Consider the following 21,768-nt stretch of genomic DNA (forward strand, 5'->3'; position numbering starts at 1 on the left):
GGGATAATGCAATAGCAACTGTGGTGGCACTGCCTGGCCTGGAAAGGGAGCCCAGTAATGCTCCAAGGGTTGTAACTCAGGCTGGATTAAAGAATGCCTCAGACCAACAAGCTGCTTAAAATTGTAACTTGCATAAGCCATCATCTTTCGCAGATGATAGTGAGGGCAAAAAAATGACTTGCAGGCACTGGCTAATCATTTCACTCAGATGCATAATTACAAGGGACCTGACACTTCCCTAAGTGGTTATTCAAGCTGGTTAAATGAATGCACTGATGTTAGAGAAGAAACACGTATTTGCTATTCTACCATTCGAGCAGCATCCTACAGTGACTACCACAGGCTAGATGTTTACTGATACTACTGCTAAAACTTTAAGCCACATGAAAACCTTAATCATATCAATCCCACAATACAGTGTTAGACCACAGCATCCACACTTAAAAGTGAGAAAGGTTGGTACTCACCCTGGAGAGCACACAGAAAGTGTCACGACTCTGCCTGGTCCAGGCTTTATATGCCCCTGTCTCAAGGTTGCTGCTGATAACTGTTTAAAGGCATCAGCAGTTTTCCCCCATGCCTATATTTGTCCGCTGGATCCCAGCTGAGGAGACAATGCTCAAGGAGAGGACACGTGTGGCTGTGCCCTGACGAAGGGGGGCAGGAATGTCAGTGGAGAGTGGCACTCTTGGTCCCAGCCACCCCTCACCACACTTTCATTCTTGCTCCATGACTTCATGGAAGAAGCCTTTCCTGCTTCTGTGTTTTCACTAGGGCAAGTACTGCTTTTCCAAGTGCTTCAGAACTTAATTACTGTGGGCTCCGTGGCCGTGTGTGTGTGTGTGTGTGTGTGTGTTTGTGCGTGTGTATAAATTAAGACTATTCAGACATAACTCCTTTGGAATATGCAAATCAAAGCTCTTGCACCAGGAATAAGTGATTATTAAGGGAATTTGGTTACGTGAGCCAAATTCCCTTCAAGCAACAAGGCTAGGATATGGGTTCTTACATCCCAGCCAAGGGCTATAAATCTCTTTTTGGGCCCCAGGAGTTTTAAAGGCAAGACTATAAGCTCAGGTTTGGAATACACAGGTGTTCCCCAGTTTATGAACAAGGCAAGACAGGGAAGAAATCTAAGAATATACTGATTCTGCCTGGAAAGTGAATCACAGCTAAAGAACAAAGTAAACATCAATTTTAGTGAGTCCTTTGCTTCAGGAAACTAATTTATGAGTCTCAATTTAGGCAATGTCTGGCCTTTTTATTGTAAACTCATTTTTCCTGTGAAACAAGTACCATGAGTAACTCAGGTCTCATTTCATTGCAACCCATAAATAATAAAACAACTGACACTGCCAGACTGATTTGCTTTTATCAGCATCGGTAGAGATATGTGTTTCCTTTGGTTCTAGTATAAGCTGAATATAAAAGCAGAAAGGAAAATAAATACTGTGGATAATGCTTGTTGGCCACAAGGGAAGGCAATATATTTGTGCTCTACAAAACTCAATTCCAAGGAAGCAAGGAGGGAGCTTATCCACAACTTCATTGAATTCCTAGATACCCACAGGAACAAGTGTCTTGGTTTGTGACCAGGCAAGAAGGAAAATGTCTGCATAGGGAGTCTGCTATTTTTAAAGCTGTTATGCTGATGACTGGACAGGGACAGGTTGTACAGACAAAGTTGGTTGGTAAGAAACAGGAATTTCTGGAAGCGATAGGCTCAAAGACAGGGGACTGATGTGGCAGCTCTGAGGATTTGAGCACTTTGGAAACTTGGTATTTTTAGCATTTGGGGGATGCAACCAAGAGACAGAGAATTACTACTGCTGTGCTAGAGACATGCTCACCTCCAGACAGACTGGAGAAAAGAGTACTCTGCTAGGGAGCAGAGACAGGGATAAGACCTAGGGATGAAGCTTTCTGTCCTGGTCTGGATTCATCTGTGAAAGGAACTTGCACTCCAACTGAATACAAGCAGCTTGTGTCACGTTCTAGAGTCTGACTGGCTGTCACACTCACACCAGAACTGCTGCCTAGCCTGCTGCTTTAGAGGCGTTTGGTGCCCTGCAGCACAGATGCGTGTTGGTGTTGGATCTGAATCACCATCTTTTTGCTTTATATCTGGCAAAAAAAGAAAAGAGAGGTGGTGATTTTGGCTGCTGAGGTGAACAGTGAATGGTTGTGTAAACTCAAGCAGATGCTCCTGATCACATAATTGGAAACAAGGTAAATCACAAGCATCACCAAGCTTTATGGACATTGTTAATCTGCTGAGAAGACTGAGAATGTGATTATTTCAAGCCATGAAGATATAAAATGCTGATACTCTCTCCCTCTTGCTCCTCTCTCACATAGCCAGGAGCTTTACTTCTAAACACAATATTCTCATTTACCACCTGCATTGCTTAGAAGAATCCATCTTCTTACAAATATACGGTTATCATTTACATCTTTTCTGTTCTGCAGCTATTCAGCTTTAATCAGTACTGCATGGACACTACAATCTTGCTCCCATGCCTCCCTTTTCTTTTTTGGGGTTGCAAACAACTGTTTCCATAGCTAATTCTAAAGCAATTTTAATGCCTGTGTCGCTTAGAAAGGGACACAGATAACTGGTTCCAACATAATCAATTTATTTTCTTTGCTAGCCTGATGTGAATGGATGCTGCACATTAACCCTGCCTTTCTGGAGTTTATTTGCTTTCTCTTAATATGAAACAGAAATTGTAGCACATTTTTCCTAGATTAAATTTGTAACAGGAACAACCAAAGACATTTGTCTTTTGCAGGGACTACTTTTAGAAAGGTTAATGCTGGTCACTGTTTCTAGGGAAACAAGGGTCTTTGATAAGGAGCTCTTGTGACTAAACTATCTTTAATAACATTACATACTGGAAAGGAATGCAATAACATTTATCAGCTCTAGACAGAAGATAGTGTCAATATTGTGGTCTAATACAGAAAAGTTGACATATTGTATCTGTAAAAAGCTCAGTCATGACCCCTCTCTATTTTCTTAGACAAAAAGATCAGCCAGCCAGCTGGGTTTTGACAAAAGCTGGCCTTTAGACTACTCTTAATAAAATGTTTACTGTAATAACCTGGCACTCAGGAAAAACAAGATCAGTGAGGGAGAAAGACATAGATGCTTGGGGAAAACATCTTTGGAGTCAGGATCCTCTGGATTGCTCTATAAAAAAAAAAGCAGAAGGGCTATCGCTCCACAAGATGCATCTAAAGACACTGAGAACCTATGGTTTGCCTCAGGGGCTTTTTTTGGTCACTGGTCCCTGCTGCTGTTGCAGTCTCTATTTAACAAACAAATGGGAAAGAACTAAAATGACTTAGTTGGATGAGAAAGTTCATCCATCTGGGAATAGTTCCAGGAGAATAAAGGTATTAACATCGTATACCCAAGCAAAGCCAGGCCCACTCTGTACAAGTGATTTATTTTGTCTTCTGAAGATTTATGGTTTAATTCCTCAAGCCGTTGATGGCCCAAAGTGAAATTGGAGGGGGAAGAGAAACTTAGATTTTAAAATAGTTGCACTCTGCTAAGGATGAGAAAATTGGCACTGAACAGTACATTGAAAGTGTGTTTATGACAGCTAGATTCCCATTATTAGACCGGAGATTTTCAGGTCTCTGCCAGGCTTTGTGCTCCGCCTGCTGCAGTGCCTCTGCTCGCCCTTGGACACATGTACTTGTAGCCTGAAGAAGTATCAGGAGCAACTCTTCACCTTCCATTCAGCATCATCATTTTAAATACTTTCCCTCCATTAATTCTTTGCTGACAGCTACTGTGTGGTGTGACAGTAGAACGGAAATTTAAATCTCTCTATGGAAAGCATCTGCTTTCATACAAATATGCCTGGTGAAATAATTCCTAAGCCACCAAAAATACTTTAAGTGGCTTTTAAGCCACTGTAATCCGTGATCTATTGCTATCAACATGAAAACCCCTGACATCTCTTCCCGTTTTGAGCAGCGTGGGGTCAACAGGGACTGCAGACATTAACCCTCTAAACCACAAGAGCGTAGCCAATCTTCCTAGCTTGGCAGCGCCCATCCCTCAGCCTCTCATCCCATGCCAAGTGCAGAGCTCAGGGCTGCAGCCGCATGCTCTCCTCCTAGCCCGGCCGGGACAATAAACATTTCAGAGCTGTCACTGCTGCCTCTCCCCTGCTGACATTCAATCATTACGGTATCTTAAGAACGTTTAAATAGGTCAGGTTTTTAATGGGAGAGCTTGGCTTCTGGGAGTGAGACTGATAGCCTTTTGAGAGCAGATTAACAGCGCTGATAAATCAATCTGAGACTGACTCACAGCCATAAGAAAAATAAGAAGATGAAAAAGGAGCCTAGTTAAATAAATGCTCTCAGTTCTTCAGCTCTGGAGATGTACCGGGGGAGGGAAAGAAGGATTTTGTTATGTGCCTGGTCACTCTTCTTTCTCCAAATTTGACCGCATCCCCCACTCCACCAATGCCCTCTGTTGGAAGTTTTCTGTCTCCAATGATCTTGAGCATCTCACCCTGCCCATCAGGTCAGAGATTAATGGCATGTTTTGAGAATTGCTGTGCATCCTTTTCCCAACTATCACATAGCCTAATTGCCATTAGTGAGTTTTGGGTTTCTCTCCCCCACCCCACCCCACCTTAAACTACTCTGCATTATCCATAACCACCGGGGGAAGGCAGGGGTTAAAAGCACTTAATAATGCATGTAAACAGTTCAGGTTAATCTTTTGAGTATTCATTAACAAAGCATTTGTTTGCATAGCACATCATTGGAATTACCATAGTTCCACCACCAATTCCATTGAACATATCTGAAGTTAATAGCAGAAGTATTTTAGTCTTGATCAATGCAAGGTAAAAAAGAAATCTTCTAAGCGTCTCTCTGGGGTTTGTATTATGCAATCTGACTTCAAAGACAGGGTACTTCATTAGCCTACTTCAGCCTCTGACTATGATGCACTCTGTCTGTTCAAGCAGCCTGAAAACCACATTTCCATTTCAATAGGCAGCGCTGTCCTAAAATACTCCTAGGTCTTCAGATACAACATATTCTAGCTCCTGGTGCCAAGCCCCTGCAAGACAACTTGCATTTTTTTGCCTTTTTTATATTTCAGCTTCAAGGATTCAGAGCCTGCCCTTCAGGTACGGGTAGGGGTGGGTACAGCCCTTGCTGATTGCCTGGCTTTGCTGCTGTGGAAGCTTATTTTTCAGAGGAGTTGAGGGGGAAAGAAGTAAAATATTCATGCCTTTCAGACACAGGACATTTTGTGATTTTTCAATTTTTCGCTGCTGTAACTCTGAGTCATAACTCGACTTCCAGTCAAGGATTGTTTGCTATCTTTTGTTTACCTTATGCCAACTGCAAACTACACTAAAACATGCAGAGACAGTTTAATTGGTGAAACAATTTTCGTGGGGATACTTTATTAACTTTGCAAGTGCTGATGGAATAAAACCAATGTGATTGGCATGATGCCAAATAGCAGAACACTGCAGAAAGGAGTGTGGATTTCTCAGCATTTACATTCTGTAAGCAACAACAAAACATAATTTCTTTCCAAATACAGATACACTGGGCTGGTCACCTCTGCTGAAAATTCAGTCAGCAAAGCTTCTTGAAATATTAAGGCCAGTTTTTAAACAAAATCTATTTCCAGGACTATTACCTTCTGCCTGAAAAAGCGCAAGTCTGTTCTTCTCACATGGCCTAATGATTTGACACTTTTTGTCAGCTGAATTGAAACACCTCCAAAAATGGACATGACATCCTTCTCTCCAACAGCAATATTCTGGAGTGACTGGCTAGGGTGTGCATGTAAGTGTATATATAGGAGAGACATACATATATATTTATATATCTGTATGTATATCTAAACATATCTATACATATATAGACTTATAAATTGAAAACAAGTTTATTTTCTAAACCTCTCCCCTCCCAGCTGTGATGCTTCACACTTGGAGCTCAGTACCAGATGAAACAGCCTTTTCCTTGGAGACCTGTAGACATGACCCTGCCAGGGCTGCTGTATCACAGCCGAGCCGTGGCAGACTCCCCCTGCTGTGCTCCCATGATGCTGGAGCTGAAATCCTGCCCCCAGCAAACCCCCCCAAAGGGCTTCGGGCTCAGCCTCTCTTCTGCACAGGACGTTCCCATTCTGTGTGACGAGCACATCGTATCTAACGCCAGGGTGATTTCTGGAGAGGCACAGCGGGGTGAGGTGGGAAAGGGGGGAGCTGTTCGGGGAGGGCAGAGCCAGGAGTGATGAGATGACAGGAGTTACAGGAGAGAAGGATGGTGAGACAAGGCTGTGCTGGACCACCCAGAGGAACCTATGGATGCCACTAGAGAAAGGCTGCACTACCTACCCAGACTAAAACACATGGAGCTACCATCACTGATACCAGCCAGGCATTGCCTTTGAGGAGGAGGACAACCAATTTTATCACAATAGTGAGCAGCAGCTGAGATTTCCAGTGAGGCTACAGGCACAGCTCTCTTCAGAGTCACACTGGATCCCCAGCAGCAGCCAATCCTGTTGTAACAGAATTTATTCAAGTTGATTAAAAAAAAAAAAATAAAATATATATATATATATATATATATATTTGGTAACTGAAATACACACTTTGTCTTTACAGGAAAAAAATAATGAAGGAGATGGAGTAAAAAAAAAAATCAGATAATGTACTTGAGGCTTCTTGCACAAAGCCAAAGTATCCAAAGTATATGCGATGTATGTAGTTATAGGCACTTCAATCTCACCCAATCGTCTAGAAAAGAAAAAGGAAAGAAAATATTAACATAGCCAGCATGATGATGCAAAGCTAGATTGCTGTAAAAAAGCTGAACAGGAATGGAACACATGCCCTGCCTCACTGGGCCCCTCTGAAGCTTTACTTTAAATACCAGTAGTTCAGAAGCATAAAAACACTAAAGAACTCATTTGACAAGATCATCAGCCCGGTTGAGTGACTCATTTTCATCAAAATTCACTCAACAGAAAACCTTGGATTTGGATCTATGCAGCCTATCCCACAGTAACTTCTCACCAGCAAATCTCTATTCAAATCTCTTCACCAACAGAGAGTTTGGGAACAGTCTTGCTTGAAAGTGTGTTTACCGCTCTGTGGGTGTACACTCTCACTCATCTCATCTTTCCAGATGCCCTTTGCAGGGCTGGTGGTTGTGCCTTGCTTCTGCTAGAGAAGAGAGTGACATCCTAACAACAACTCCTGCAACAAGTGCAACAAAATAACATTTTTGTTTATGCAGCTATAGAAAAATGTATATCATGATTTAAAAATCAACCTGATGTTTTTCTGAGAATCCAAACTTACAGCAGGAGGCTAACTAAAACATTTAACTCAGAACTTTGAGAAAAATATAGGCTATTTTTGGGTATGAAAATATGCTATATTAAAAAAGATAAAAGAAAAGGAAGCTGTATTTTTTTAGTTGGATCATTCTGCCTCTTGTCTGTCAAGCAACACGGTCTTGGTAGACTCTCTGGTTCTTCTTGTACTGCAGTTGATTAACAGGGATTTTCCAGAGCAGAAAAATCTCCCCTGTTGTCACCACCCAAATGTGCACCAGAACCACAGAGAAGGAACTGCAGATCTAAGGTCCAGGTAATTTCCACTGGATTGCCAGCATAGCCTGGATGCCTACCTTTATCCATTACTGACACACCTTCATGTTAGGGTTAGGGTTTAGGGTTAGGGTTAGGGTTAGCGTTAGGGTTAGGTTTATGGTTAGGGTTAGGCATCCATGATCAGAAGAAAAATAAAATTAAATAAATGGTGTGATGCCAGAATTGCTATCACCTGAAAGAAAGAGAAACTGAGGCAAAGGTAGGGGTTACATCCATATAAATAATGAGGCATTCAATTCCCACTGCTTTTTCTGTGTGGAGGTACAAGCAGATTCAAAGAAGAAGGACTAGGCAGTGTGTTCATGGTCATGCAAGTGTCCAGGCAATAGGGCTGTAAGAATTTGACAGTGCCCTCGGAGCAAGTCCCATCCTTCTCCATGGCATACAGGCTTCTCACCACATGGGTCATCTTTGTCACACTTCCTTGCTTTTAAAAGTAGGAATTTTACCTGTGTAAAAGTGAATGGCAAGTTGTTTCTTACTCAAGGAGTTTATTCTGAATGAAGAATGAGAGGAGCAGATTTTAGATGCTGCACGTGTAAGGCACTGTTGTTCACAACAGAATACGGAGATACATTGAAAGGCAATAACAACGTCCATTATACTTCCAGTTACCCTGAAGGAAGATTTGGCTTACTCTTCACTGGACACACTGACTTGGGTTTTAGCTATTTGCAACAATTGGAAAACTATCCTGAATACACCTGAACTGCTTACAGTTTTCTAGTGACACAGAGAATGTCTGTACTTTGTCAGGTAAAAAGCATGCCCATTAAAGTATGACACCAGTGAGCAGAATTTATTTCAATGAGAGAACTAATCAGAAAGCAGATGTACAGATCCATTCTCCAGAAATAATAAACCAAATTACATATAAGCAGTAGGCACCATTCTGTCCCATACTCATGCAATGCAGACAGGTCTTACTGATTTTTTCATAGCATATGCATGAAGTTCAAAGTTCAAACCCAAATATTTCCCTAACCAGAAAGGACACAGTCTTTGAGACTACAGATTCAATATGTGTTTTAAGGAGAGTTTTAAAAAAGTATGAAGCTTATGGGAAGAGGTTCCTTCTGCACTCTCCCTATTCCCGATACCACAGCCTGTTTGTTAGCAGTAACAATGTGTGACATGTCACATGGGGCTCTGCTGAGATGAGCTCCACACCCCTGACCCTGAATCACTGATAAAGTCATGACATGGAAAAAAGGGCAGCCTGAGTGCCTTCACAACAGCCAAGCTCTGGGACTCAGCAACGCCTGCACAATCCTGTTATCTCATGTAAGTGTCTCCTACCACTGTTATCAGAACCAGAAGTGCAGAGGTATTATCAATAGAAAGCTATTTTGGCACTGTGCTCCCTCACTGGATGGGGTTCCTGTCTGTGTCCCACTGTCCAGTCCAGCAGCAAGGAGCTGAGCACAGGAAGCACGTGTGTGTGGGGGCAAGGGGGACAGCCACCACGGCTGCCTGAGTGGGGGCATTCCAAGGGAATCCAAACCAGTCATTCAGCCACACCTGAGCAAATTCAGAGCATTTGGTTTTCCTTAGTGTCACCTCCCTTCTCTCCCTGCCCTCACCTAAGGGCAAGATGGTCTAGGAGGTAACCTGTGATTTCCCTTCACACCTTTTCTTGGACTTGGGGGAAAGCACTTGGCAGAAGGAGAACACCAACAGACCTCATTGCTTGTGTCTCCACTTTTACAAACCAAGACAACCAGAAATGGGCAAAAAAAAAAAAAAAATAGCTAGCAGAGATTTGTTTCAAAGATATCCCCTTCCTCCCATCAGAAAAACCATCAATGAAACAACAGTGTGGACACCTTCACCTTGGTTGCTGCTGCAACCTGACAAAAGATATTACGCACTGACAAAATTGACAAGATTCAGCACTTGCCACGTTTATCAGTTTCTTTGGAGATCTCAAATATCAAAAAAAAAAAAGGAATTCAGTACTTGCTAAGAGAATATTTTCCTAGCCATAAAGGATTAGAGTCCCTAAATAAATGAAAAGCTAAAAATTCTGTGTGAACTGATGATACGAACAAATCATTAATATTAAAAATGCAAATACAGAGAGGATATATACCATCCTCCCACACCAATGGTATTTCTGATCAGCCAGTCTAAGTAAATCCAGCCCAGCACTTACACACTCAGCTTGAAGTAAAATATTAAGGACAGAATAACAGTTAAGAATATGACAATGATGTTGCCTCCAATAGCCTCCAACCAAGCATCACTAATCCAGGAAATTAAGAGATGAGATCAAAAGAAACCCAACTGAATTGAAATAAGAGACATGCAGCTACAGTCTTCAAAAAGTCTTCATGTTGTGGCACAGTGAGGACAGATTGTGACTAAGGCATCTATTTGTATTCCTATGAGCCTTCTTAGAGCTGATTCCACCTTTCTGGACTAATTGAATGAGTAATCACTAGCATTCATTCATTTTATCTGGCTTTTTTTTCCCCTCTCCTTCAGGAAGTTCCTATTTCAAAACGTCTGTGTGGAGACTGAACGAAAGGCACCAGCTGTGGCTCCTGTACAAGATTTCTGTCCTTCTGGAGGAGCAGAGTGCTATTTTAAGGGCAGAGCCTCTGGAGAAGCATAAGACAACCAGCAGCCACCAAACTCTGAGGAGGCTGGTACCTGGTTTGCCTGACTGAAGCCTCACACAAAGCAGCCCATTCCGCACGGGTTTGGCTTTTAATATGGGTTAGGGCATTTTGCTCTCTAAAGGGAGAAGACATACAAAGAAATGCTGGAGGGATCCTACAAGCACCAAATGTTCTCTGTGGTTCTCCCTCATTCCCAGTAGCAGGCAAGGTCTCAGTGGCATGGGGGACATTTCAAGCAGAAACATGCAAGCCATTCAACCATTAAGCTATTTAACCTTTCAAGGCTAGAGCTAAGTGACATAGCTAATCCACCAGTGTGTCTGTGTGCACTCTGTCTCTCCCATAAGAGTGACACCCCAGCCACTGCAGAATGATGATGGTAAGTTGCATTATTTCCAGTTTCACAGTAGAACTAGTTAAATTTTTTTAGGCTATACTCTAGATGTAACATTAAAGACAGCCACTGCTAATAACTTAGCTTAATTATTAGTTGATTTATTCATATACATGCAGGCAGAGGATTTCAATTATTTTTAATTATATGGAAAGTTCCAAGTGTCTTTTTTATTCCATTAAGATAGTTCAAAACTCTGTAAAACCTGCAAGCACTTAATTCTTTAAATGCCAGTTTTTAATTAATTTGAACTCTAAAATATTTGTAGACTGCAACAACCTAATTCATTTTTAAAAGGCAAGGTTTTACATCTGCAACAAATATGCTCTATTTTCCATTGGGATTAAAGATCCAGCCCCTATTTGAAGTGCAAAACCCTCTTCAGCCCTAACAGTGGAATTACAAGTGACAGCAGGTAATAGAAGTGCTCCATCAGCTTGGGCTGTGTGCTGCAAATTACCTCCAAGTAATCCAAGTCCACTGCTCCCACTTGCATGAAAATCTGGGCACTGGAGACAGAAACAAGTGTTTCAGCAAGCCTTTGGTGGTAACAGCCTTGGCTTAACCCCTTACTTATCAAATACTTCCCTCTTTGTGCAGCACTGGATAAAGGGAAAAACCAATGGCCCCCTCTGACAGCCACCCTGCAACAAAATTTGCTAGGTACCCACAGAAACTCTAGCTTCAGTGGGTAGCTTCAGAAAGGAAAGGCAAAGGACTTTAAATTTGTAAGCAACAAAAATAAGGCTGTGGTTGTGCTACAGATATCTCACCACCCACAGCTACTTTTGTCTTCACTGATGATTTCTAATGTCATTTGATGAAGGGGAAGTGGCCCCAGTGACAGCCCAACAAGTCAGTAGCTGGCTGCAGGCTGGACTATGAAGCCAACAGAGTTAGGAGTTGTTTTTGTCATATTCTGTATCCCAGAGCCCAGGCTTGCTAGCACCTCCATAATTTCCAAGCCAGAATCATGACATGCCATTTCCACCCCAGGGACCCCATTGCTGGAAAGTTGTAGGATGTGATTGGACCAGGTGCTATACAATCCCACCTAGGCTCCCTTTCCCACAAAAGGCTGGACCAGATGATCTTTCCAGGTCCCTTCCTACCTGGGCTATTCTATGATCGCTAGGGGCACAGAAAAGAAGAAACTTTTCTGTAGAGCAAAACAAAGGCTTAAGGAGGACAAAGGACCTGATCCCACTGTGCATAGATTTTGCTGCTTTCAGTCTGCACTGCTTTAAAGGCGTGAAAGTCACAAAGTCCTTGACTGGCATGAGCCAAGTTGGATTTTCATCACACCTTCACACAGCTGCTGGCTATGAGCTTCCTTCATATACAAATATAGCTAATGTATACAGTGACTGCTGGCTTGATTCCTCCATTTGGAGTGAGCAATGCATACAGCCATAGTAACCAGCTCCTGCCACTGAGTCCTCCTCTTCTGAAGGCAATCCATTTATGCATGGCTCTGTGATGAGGAGTTCACATTCCTCCTGTCTGGAAGAGCAGGAGAGGGAGTTCTGGCTCTGCAGTTCTACCACACACTGCAGACATGACAAGGCTATTGCTCTGTAAGTGGTTTTCCAACATGTCACATGCATCTGTTACGTGCTTATCGACCCACTTCAGTCTGTATAAACGAGCCAATATTCTCTTTCCTAGGCAGGGTTATTAAAAATGCATCATCAATGTGCAGTAATATCTCCAAACAAATTTCTTAGTCAGGATATTCATAGTTTTAAGTATTGGATAAATATTTTCAATGAGCTCATGGAGTTTCATAGCAAAATAGGCTTCTAGCTAACATTCACATTAGCATTTCTCCTGCCTTTTAATGCTTTAAAGATATGAGCATGCCAGAGCCTTTAACACAAGATAACAAAATCCAATTTCACTTGTCTTGATCAGCCTTTGTAAGTGCTGCTACTCAAGTGCTGAACTCAAGTCCCAGATCTGATCTAAGCTTGATCCCTTTCTAAATGGGTAAAAATAAACACATCCTTTCTTGCCCTTTATGGACACAAAAACACTGCAAAGAAGGAAGAACACTTGTACTCTAGAGAACTGAGCCAAACTGCAAAGATTACCTCAAAAGGGCACGCAGCAAGTACTACTTTAGTTGTTGAGCTCTTTATGGTAAATAGTGGTGTTTATATATAAAATAAAAGATTCATATGGCAGTTTAGACTACAGACCTGTAAAAAAAATCTCACCTCCTTCCCCAGAAAGCCCTAAAGAGGTTACAGAGACCTTTGCATAGAAGAATAATATGCAGAGACCATGAAAAACCCTAAAGCTATTGTGATATTTTTAACTGCTAAACAGGACTTTACTGAATAAAAGGGAAGCTGGCCATATGCATGAACTGTGGAAAGCAACTATTTTAGACAGCAGTGAAACAGGTTTGACCTAAATGCCCGAGCCCAGAAATTACCAAAGCCTAGCTGGCATCAGTAGCTCATGGAATCCCTAAGCTGTGAGGCATGAGTATAACTATCCAACAATATGAATGGTCATCATTTAATATTTCTGTCCAGCAGAGTTCTCATCCAAGCACATGTCCTTGCTGGATTTTCCTGGGACTGATGATGTTTAGCGAGTCTGGGAGAAACCCAGGAAAATGTTATCACAGAACAACAGACAGAGACTAATGCCAGACCTCAGCTACCCAATCTAAAATTGTTATCACACTTCAATTAATGGAAAATAGTTCCCAAAGATTAGGACCATTCCTTCTATCTCTCCTCTAATTACTTTCAATCTAAGTTCTGAGAAATGGAAGAACTCTGGGGAGGTGATGGTGTAGGGGACACTCTAGTTTGTGTAAGACAAGCCCCATGCTTCCTAGGTTGTGGGGCAACCCCCACTCTTGCATCCGTCTATCCATGGATGTAGTGTAATAGTTTTTTAAATTACACACATCACACACAGTGGTAAAATTCTTACAGATTTAAACACTAAGACTTTACTTTTAAATACTTTCCCTCTTAGACTTATTTATACAAAACCTCAGCTTTATCTCAACGGGATAATAAGGAAAGATAGAGGGGACTTAACAAGTATTACCTTCCAACAAACAGCAAAGTTATCACCTGGAGAGCTGCAGCTTAGGACTTGCACTCACTTGGGGTTGGCCAAAAGGCTTTTCACCCTCTAGCAATGGTCACTTGCAATCCTTCCTTGTAAGCAGAGTTGATAAGCTAAAAAATCCTGACTGTAGCTTAGGCCTAGCTTCTGTCTTTTCTTCTCACCAACTTATGAATAAAGATGACAGAATCATCAGGCCTTGAGTAGTTAGATATATAATAAACAAGGTTTGGGAGCAGGAGGGAAAGAGGGAAGGAAAAAATGTCATTTGAGTACTCCATGCTTCAGAAATAGAACACAAATTGGAGGCTGTGTGACCTCGCACCAGCACCTGCGTGCATAAGCGCTCTGCTTCCAGTGCTGTGATTAGATGCTATTTTTCCCCCGGGGGCTCTGCCTCATTCTGCATATGAGATAGGTCTGCATGGGGAGGAAGGCAGAGTCAGGTGGTGAGGAGACTCTGCTGTCTGCTTGTCCCTTTCCACTCTGTTGCAGAAGCTGCCTTGTGTATGAGTCAGAAGTGGGAAAAGAAAGATGATTTTAAGATTCAAGTAATTCCTTGCTGCATTAGTATGCCAGGAGGCTTCACTACAAAGTACCTGTGTGATGGTAAGCAAGCCATTTACACAACTTTCAGACAGACTACCATAACTGGTTGTATTTCCTATGTGGCTAGAGGTTGAAACCCCTGATTTGCATGGAAATGCTGAGAAGAAGCACATAAAAGTACGGCATGCCAGGGCTGCAGCCAAGGCCACCAGGACCAGCCTCTGGAGCGATGGAAAGCACACTTGTGCATGCAGGTGTGAAGTGTTATGGACTAACAAATGGAGGCTTTCAGCTTTTCACATAAGGAGCCCCAAAACAGCAGTTTACCCCAATGCATCTTGGTACCATGAAGGCAATTGTATGTGGATACTGTAAGTACCCCACAGAAATGAGTGACTGAGAAAGGCTACACATTACATATTCTATCTTAGGGTTTAATAGCTAAAGGCAGACATATCTTTGCACATACATAACCACAGAATGTGCTCAGCTGGAAGGGACCCTCAAGAATCACCAAGTCCAGGTCCTGGCCCTGCACTGGACACCCCAGGAGTCACACCATGTGCCTGACAGCATTGCCCAAATGCTTCTTGAATTCTGTCAGGCTGGTGCTGCAACCACTGCCCTGGGGAGCCTCTTCCAGTGCCCAGCCACCCTCTGGGGAAGAACATTTTTCTAATATCCAACCTAAACATCCCCTGACACAGCCTCATGCCATTCCTGTGAGAGTGTTTGAGCACTGTCTAATCAGCAGCAGCCTTTGAGCAGCTACATGCTGCAGCCCCGTTCTGCTGACACAGGGAGGGCCAGGAGCAGCCTCTGTCATGGCTCTACAGAGCAGAGCGGCCTGTTAACCTCTCTGGGGGAGAACAGACATCTGGGAGGGTAGCATGCATCAGCCAGCCCAGAGACTGTGCAATCTAAGCACACCTGGCCTAAAAATACAGAGCACTTTGGCCAGACACTAACCAGAAAGGATGCTGTTTCCCAGCATATTCATACACACTCCTTCCCCCAAAAAACAACTTCTGCTCTGGATAGTGAAAGGCAGGAGGGCATGTGCTTGGTCTTTGCAGAACACAACTAAAGCAATAGCACAATGCCTCAAAGCACATTCTGAGTTTTTTGGTGCTGAAGCAAACCACTCAACTGTTACTGAAATGAACACAACTCTGCAATTTCCCACTGCCTTAGAAAGCCACAACAAAACTCATATTGTTTCACCTCATCCTGAATATAAGCAAGAAAATTAAATGCTTCTTTCAAAACTAGATTCACTTCCAATTACTAGACACATGACAAAAATAAACCAAAGATATTTTCCTCAGCTTTAGTGTCAAAGGATAAAAAGAGGAACAATTAAGGCACTCACCATGACACATGAGCAAGCAGAGATGGTCCCCGCACTTCAACTAAGATTAAACAAAATATATTGTAACTGATCACCACTGGACTTTTTTTTCCTTTTAATATCAGGCTTATCAGCATCCTCTGGCTTTTTAAATTACAGTAGCCTTAGATTTCCTTATAGGACACCCGGCTATGCTGCAAAACATAATTGAAATTCAATATTTGAGTATCAATGTAAGCAAATAATACACCCAGATAGATTATTCTGAAGTAAAACTGAGTCCAAACAAGAGCTGCTTGCTTACAAAATTAGTTTTTAATAACTTAATACACTGTAAGAAACCTAAGCCAGATTGTTAGCTCAGTTACTCTAAAGAAACATTTAACCAGTACAGTATTTGTCCTCTCACATGAAGGCTTAGCTACATATGGGTAAATCAAGGGCTGGCCATCCCTGCTATGAGGGGGATCCTAGCAGTATGAGGTGCTTGTTCTGCATGCAGAGATAACCTTTCCAAACATGTACAAGATCCTTTGGAATTTAATCAGTGCCTATTCAGTGAAAACTCACAGGCTGGACTAGAGTCTCTGTAACATGAGCCAGCCACTTTCAAAGAAAACTGCAGTCAAATACAGCCAAATGTATGATGATACATCCAAAGAAATCTAGGAGTATTTCACTCCTGTCTTAGGATCTGGTGACACAATCTCACCCTTTCCATGTACTCCTTGTCCCAGAGTACAAGCAATGCTGGAAATGTCTCAGAAAAACAAACAAACGAAACTGTGCTGTCTGCCTCTCCAGACTTGCAATGTTACAATGAGGAATGTGCAAGCCACCTCCATCACATTTCTCAAACACTGATCATTTCTGACACAGAGCTTTAGAAGGAAAAGATGTTTTAATGCCCTGCAAGCAACCAGCGCTTTCAAAGTCCATCTAAGCAGCAAGAGTACAATGCCCACTCCCAAGTAACATGCTGTCCTTGGCTTGTCACTTCTTTCTTTAAGGAGAAAGCTGGAAGCTTTGTATCACACATGTGCACAGTATGCTGTGTTTAGGACTAAGATTGGGTACTGGCTGAAAAGATACTTCAGATCACACCCAAATATACTTCAAGATCCTCTGGACCTTCTTCCTTCCTGCCTCCATACACCAAATAAAGTGTTTCACTACCTGCTTTCTTTGAGGTCATGCAAAGGCTCAGACATTGTCTCAGCATCTTTGGATTCAGTTTTACAGTAATGCACAGTTGATACAAAGAGGTTGAATACTTCCTATTGCCATTAAGATTTGCCTCGCCTGTGATCCCTTTTGTCCCCACAGTCCATTTTCCAAGCTAGGCCAGAGCCTGCACTGCCGCACTTAAGTTCTGTGGGAGGTGAACCTACAGACCTTTCCTCACAGCCAGGTGCCTTACCCCCAACACCTTCTTTTTTGTTCCTTTGTCTCTTATGTATGGAAAATACAAAAGGCTACCTAACAGAGAAAGTTGTACCCCAATTGTTTCATTATATTCCTTTCCCTTTTTAGGGGTTTCTCCACAAACCTGCTCAGAAGGGAAGATACTGGTAGGGCAATGCAGCATTCAGTGATGCTCTTACACATTTCTCCTGGAAAGATGGGACAGTGGGGCAAACACCACAAAAGTTTTAATAGTTAAGGACCACAAGTTTGCATATTTCCATTTCCAAAGACATCCTCTGTAACCAAACCAAATCTATTGTTGGCAAAGTGCAAAGTGGATCTAATGTTTGCTTAACACCCAACACAGCCCAAAAATAATGGGTCAGGAAGACAGACTATACACTGGGAGCAACATTTAACATAAGGGATCCCAAAACTCCTGAGTTCCCATTTTTAGACAAAAAGCCAATGGCCATAAAAATCCCAACCCAAACTGAACTCCACCTTCTGCGCTCAAACTTGCACTGAAAGCTCAGTTAAAAAGTCATGTGGTCAGTCATGCAGGCATAAGAGGAAACACAGAAAAGTTCAAGTGTAATGCTAAGCATGAAACACATACATGGACCGAGCTGGCTCTTAGTAACTGCCCTTTATAGGAATTATTCACAGCAAGACAAAATCTTCCAGCTAACCAGCAGCTCTGCAACCAAGAGCATCAAGCAATCTCAGGTCAAAGAGCAGCGTGCCAGAAGGGACACAAGGTTGTTGCTTAGGAAAGGTTTAATGTACTGCAACCATAAGAACCTCAGGCACAGCAGATTCAAACAGAAGCTGGGCATAAAAAAGAGACACTACCTTTTTACATCTGCTCTGACATTGATGCCCTCTTGGATACAGTTGAGCAGAACAACCCAGACTGCCATTCAGGAGGCGGGGAAGCACCTGGCCCTTGTTGTCAGGCATGGTCTGGGTCTCCCAGAATATTTACATCAACAGCTATTCAACTTCCAGTGTGGCATCACTCAGCCTGTTTACCCCTCATTTCTCTGTACTCATAGGAAAGGATCCAATTTAGCTTGGACTAGGGTAGAGAGAAAAGGATGTGTCACTGGGGACATAAATCTAGTAGACTGTTCCAAATTTCAGCACTCTGCAGCAGGGAAATTGGTGAGGGAGATGGAAAGGAAGCATGCTTCAGTGAACAAATCTGAAGATTTCAAAAGTTACCAGATGGGAACGCATGGAGGAGTTTATTTATATATAAACCAACTTTGCAAGGTTGAAAGCATTTTTGAGATATAAGTACTGGCCTAAAAATACCTTATCTTTGGCTGCTAACAATAAACTCCAAGAAAAAGGAGCAGAGAACCTCTTCTTACATCTTCACAAGAATGTTGAACCAAACCTATAAAGCCGGGTGTCACAATTTCAGTGGAGTCTGTCCCATTTTTGGCCTCCACTTATTCCAGAAAAGCACACTGATAGACAATTCTAGACATGTCACTCTGAATAAGGAAAACTGTAAACATAAAAGAGAGCTGGCATAAATCCCAACCAGCAGCTATCACTTTCAGCACTGCTGAATCTGTAGCCTAAGTGGTTTCTAGATTTCTTTATTCAGAATTTTGTTTTGTTTACACCATCACTAAATAAATCCTACTGGTCATCATGAGCACTAAATACTTCCTGAAAAATCTATCCAAGATCAGAGCAGCTGTTCATTAGATTGCTTGCTTTAAACAGGCCCTCTTACCAGCCCTTACATTTAGGATCACTTTATACTTCCTAGAGCAAGGCCATGCTTTGTTTGTAAAGCTCCAAATTCCTACTGTTTGTGCAGGATATTAACTTCATCCTGAAGTTAAGAAAATTCCAGTTGAAGTTTCACAAGGTTGGGAGGAATAGGTTTTTTGTCTACATGAAGTTGCATGTGCCAGCACAAATACCACAGCACAAATATTTTGGCCACTCTACTACCACTACTAGTAAAAAGCTCTGCCTTGTTTATAACAGAGGGAAGTGTGGAGTGAGGGGGACAATGAAAGGAATTGGTTCAGGTAAAGTTTCCCATTCCATCTTCTATATAGGTGAGGATGATCAATTGGACTTAATTCAAAAGTAAGAGTACCATTCCACAGGCTGTTTTATCCTAGGGGTGGGAAGGACTCCACTAATAGATCCAAACAGCACACAAGGAAAGCTTCCAAATTTCAATAAAAGATATTTCACCAGGGAAAAGCAAATGGTAGGTACTGTCAGTTGGAATCAGTGGTGAAAGAGAGGTGAAGAGATAGAGAAGAAGGGGAAAGTGAAAGGCTAAAATAAACCACTAGCAGGGAAATAAAAAAAGATCAAAGGATGCACAATCGAGACTAAAGAGGAGTGCTAAAATGAAGACAACAGACAACAGGTGATGAATTGAAGCGTATCAACTCCAAACCCTTTATTGTGTCATTATTCCCAGTAAGTACACCAAAAGTGAAATAGAGAGCACAGAAAACACACAGTACAGAAAAATAAATACACATTTAAGGGTATTTTTAGGCATGAATGAAGTAATATACAAAGCCATATAGAACCACCTGTTAAATGGAAAACTTTCTTCAGATTATGTAGAATAAAAAGCAGCTACTTTCAGATAAGAAGTACCGGAATGCCCAACACTGAGATGTGACAGTGCTCAGAACTAAGACAGCACAAAAATCTCTGCTTGTAGAAAATGCAATTGATAACCTGACATGACTCAGATAATTAAATATCGACTATTACAGAGCTATTTTTTGTGCTGGTGCCAGCTACTCCCTGCACTAAATGAAAGAGCCTGTGGGGAAAGGGAAAAAAAGTCCAATGGCACAGTGGAAAAGGCACATAACATGAATATGAAAATAGCACTGGGAACTTTATTACAGAACTATTTTGATTACAGAACTGATAATATCACGATGCCTAAAAGCAAAATCCCTTACACAGGTATTTCTTTGCATTAATTAAGTACAAAAATCTCCAGGGTTTTTTTACAGTATTGAGAGACATATGTTTTAAACAAAATTTTAAACAGACATCAGTTTGTTAGTTCCATTAGCCACTATTCACTACCTTTTGGAAAAACACGGCCACAAAAGAACACAGAAATGCTGTCAAAATGCCTGGATGCATTTATTTTCTATGCAACCCAGAGTTCAGCTACACTTGGCTTAGAATAGCATATTGAAACAGTACGTTTTTCCAGTGGGGGAAAAAAAAATCAATACTTATATACTCTGGATTCTGTCACATAAATGCTAAAGATTAATTTATCGTTTTCCGCACACATGTACCTTATTGTCACCTTACTCTGGTGAGCAGTTTGATGTCTTCTCCCTCCCATTCCACCATTTGACAAAGTCAAACTGGCATTTATCAATTTAGTTATTAACATGCTTGGCATTTCCTACTAGAATTTGTTTACTTGAGCACCTTCTGGTAGAAAAGGAGGAAAAAACCCCAAATAACAAAACCCCTCCCAACATTTACTTACCCCTTCCCCATGACCAAGACATTTATAGGGAAAGCACCCATGTCTGCAAATTTACTTTGACACTAAAAGTTTTTAACCCATTACACTGACAATTTCTTTCCCAAATGAGTTTGCAAAACTCCAACTAAAACCCCTTAATTCAGCAGCTCTGATAACATTTTATTTTGTTGCTGACCTTTCTAAGCAATAATTGCATACCAAACTGCCTGTGCTGTGTACAAAGCTAGCAGTCACCCCTATAATTTAGCTCACTTAAGAGAACACATAAAGCACAGGAAACAGAGCCCTACAAACTGAGGTTCACTGTTTCTGCACCTTGCTTGCCATCGCTTAGTTTGTGAATTGCTGCAATCACACTGGTATGTATGTCCAATTTTTCCTTCTGCAGATTTATGACTGCTTCTTTTTCTGCCAAGCAGCCTTCCAACTGGGATTTTTGAACTTCCAGAGAAGATGCCTGGAGAAACAAACAAAATGTTATAGTTTTCTCTATTACCAACTGAAAACCACATAATACAGTGAAAGCTGAGTGGCCTGGTGGTGAACTTAAGCAAGTAATTAAAAAGCAGTTTTAAAATTACAAGCCTGTTTCAGAAATCTCCCTCAGCTGTACAGCTGGTGCACATGAGTGCTTACAGCTACTGCCACACTGCAAAATGTTGGATACCATGGGAAAGTACCAACCCCTTTGTTATCATTGTGCTACTATCTACTTTTCATTTCAAGCACCACAACAGTAAATATTTACTGAGAACAAAAGAAATATTTGCTACATAGTGATTAATATTGCCTGAAGAGATTAAGCTTTTGCTTCCAGGAAATGGAAATACACTACATGTGGTTGTCAGACTGCACACTTTGCATTTGCTGATCAGTTAGCATGTAAAATGAATCTCTGCTTTGCGATTTTAGAGGGAGTCTTACTTGCAGTCAAGGACCTGTAGGCTGCACTGAAGCTTGGGGGATTCGTTTTCTGGGGGGTTTGTTTGTTTGTTTGGGTTTTTTTTTTTTTTTTTTTTTTTTTTTGTTAACATTATTCTGTTAACTTGGCATAGCCAAAGTGATCTCTCTTTTGAAAGAAGACACTTTTTTCTTGGAAATAAAAATGTTTTTTTTTTGTTAGAATTTCAATGATCAAAAGAACCCCAGGCACGT

At 41.6% G+C, this 21,768-nt stretch overlaps 1 protein-coding gene across 2 annotated transcripts in view; it reads right to left on the reverse strand.

Moving 5' to 3' along the window:
• Window positions 1–6,449: 6,449 nt before the first annotated feature.
• The window catches only part of CIP2A (cellular inhibitor of PP2A), a 39,343-nt gene continuing 24,024 nt past the window's right edge, over window positions 6,450–21,768 (reverse strand). The window contains exons 20-21 of one of the 2 annotated variants that reach the window (XM_053971036.1): window positions 20,929–21,070; window positions 6,450–6,797 (exon numbers count right to left, since the gene is read on the reverse strand). In XM_053971036.1, the coding sequence (XP_053827011.1) occupies window positions 6,769–6,797; window positions 20,929–21,070 (171 nt within the window). In that variant the 3' untranslated portion in view covers window positions 6,450–6,768. Of the gene's footprint in view, window positions 6,798–19,510; window positions 21,071–21,768 lie in introns of those variants that run through there. The other variant, XM_053971035.1, reaches the window with a different exon arrangement.

This window comes from Vidua macroura, chromosome 2 (assembly GCF_024509145.1).
Source record: "Vidua macroura isolate BioBank_ID:100142 chromosome 2, ASM2450914v1, whole genome shotgun sequence".
In the NCBI taxonomy this organism is placed as follows: Eukaryota; Metazoa; Chordata; class Aves; order Passeriformes; family Viduidae; genus Vidua; species Vidua macroura.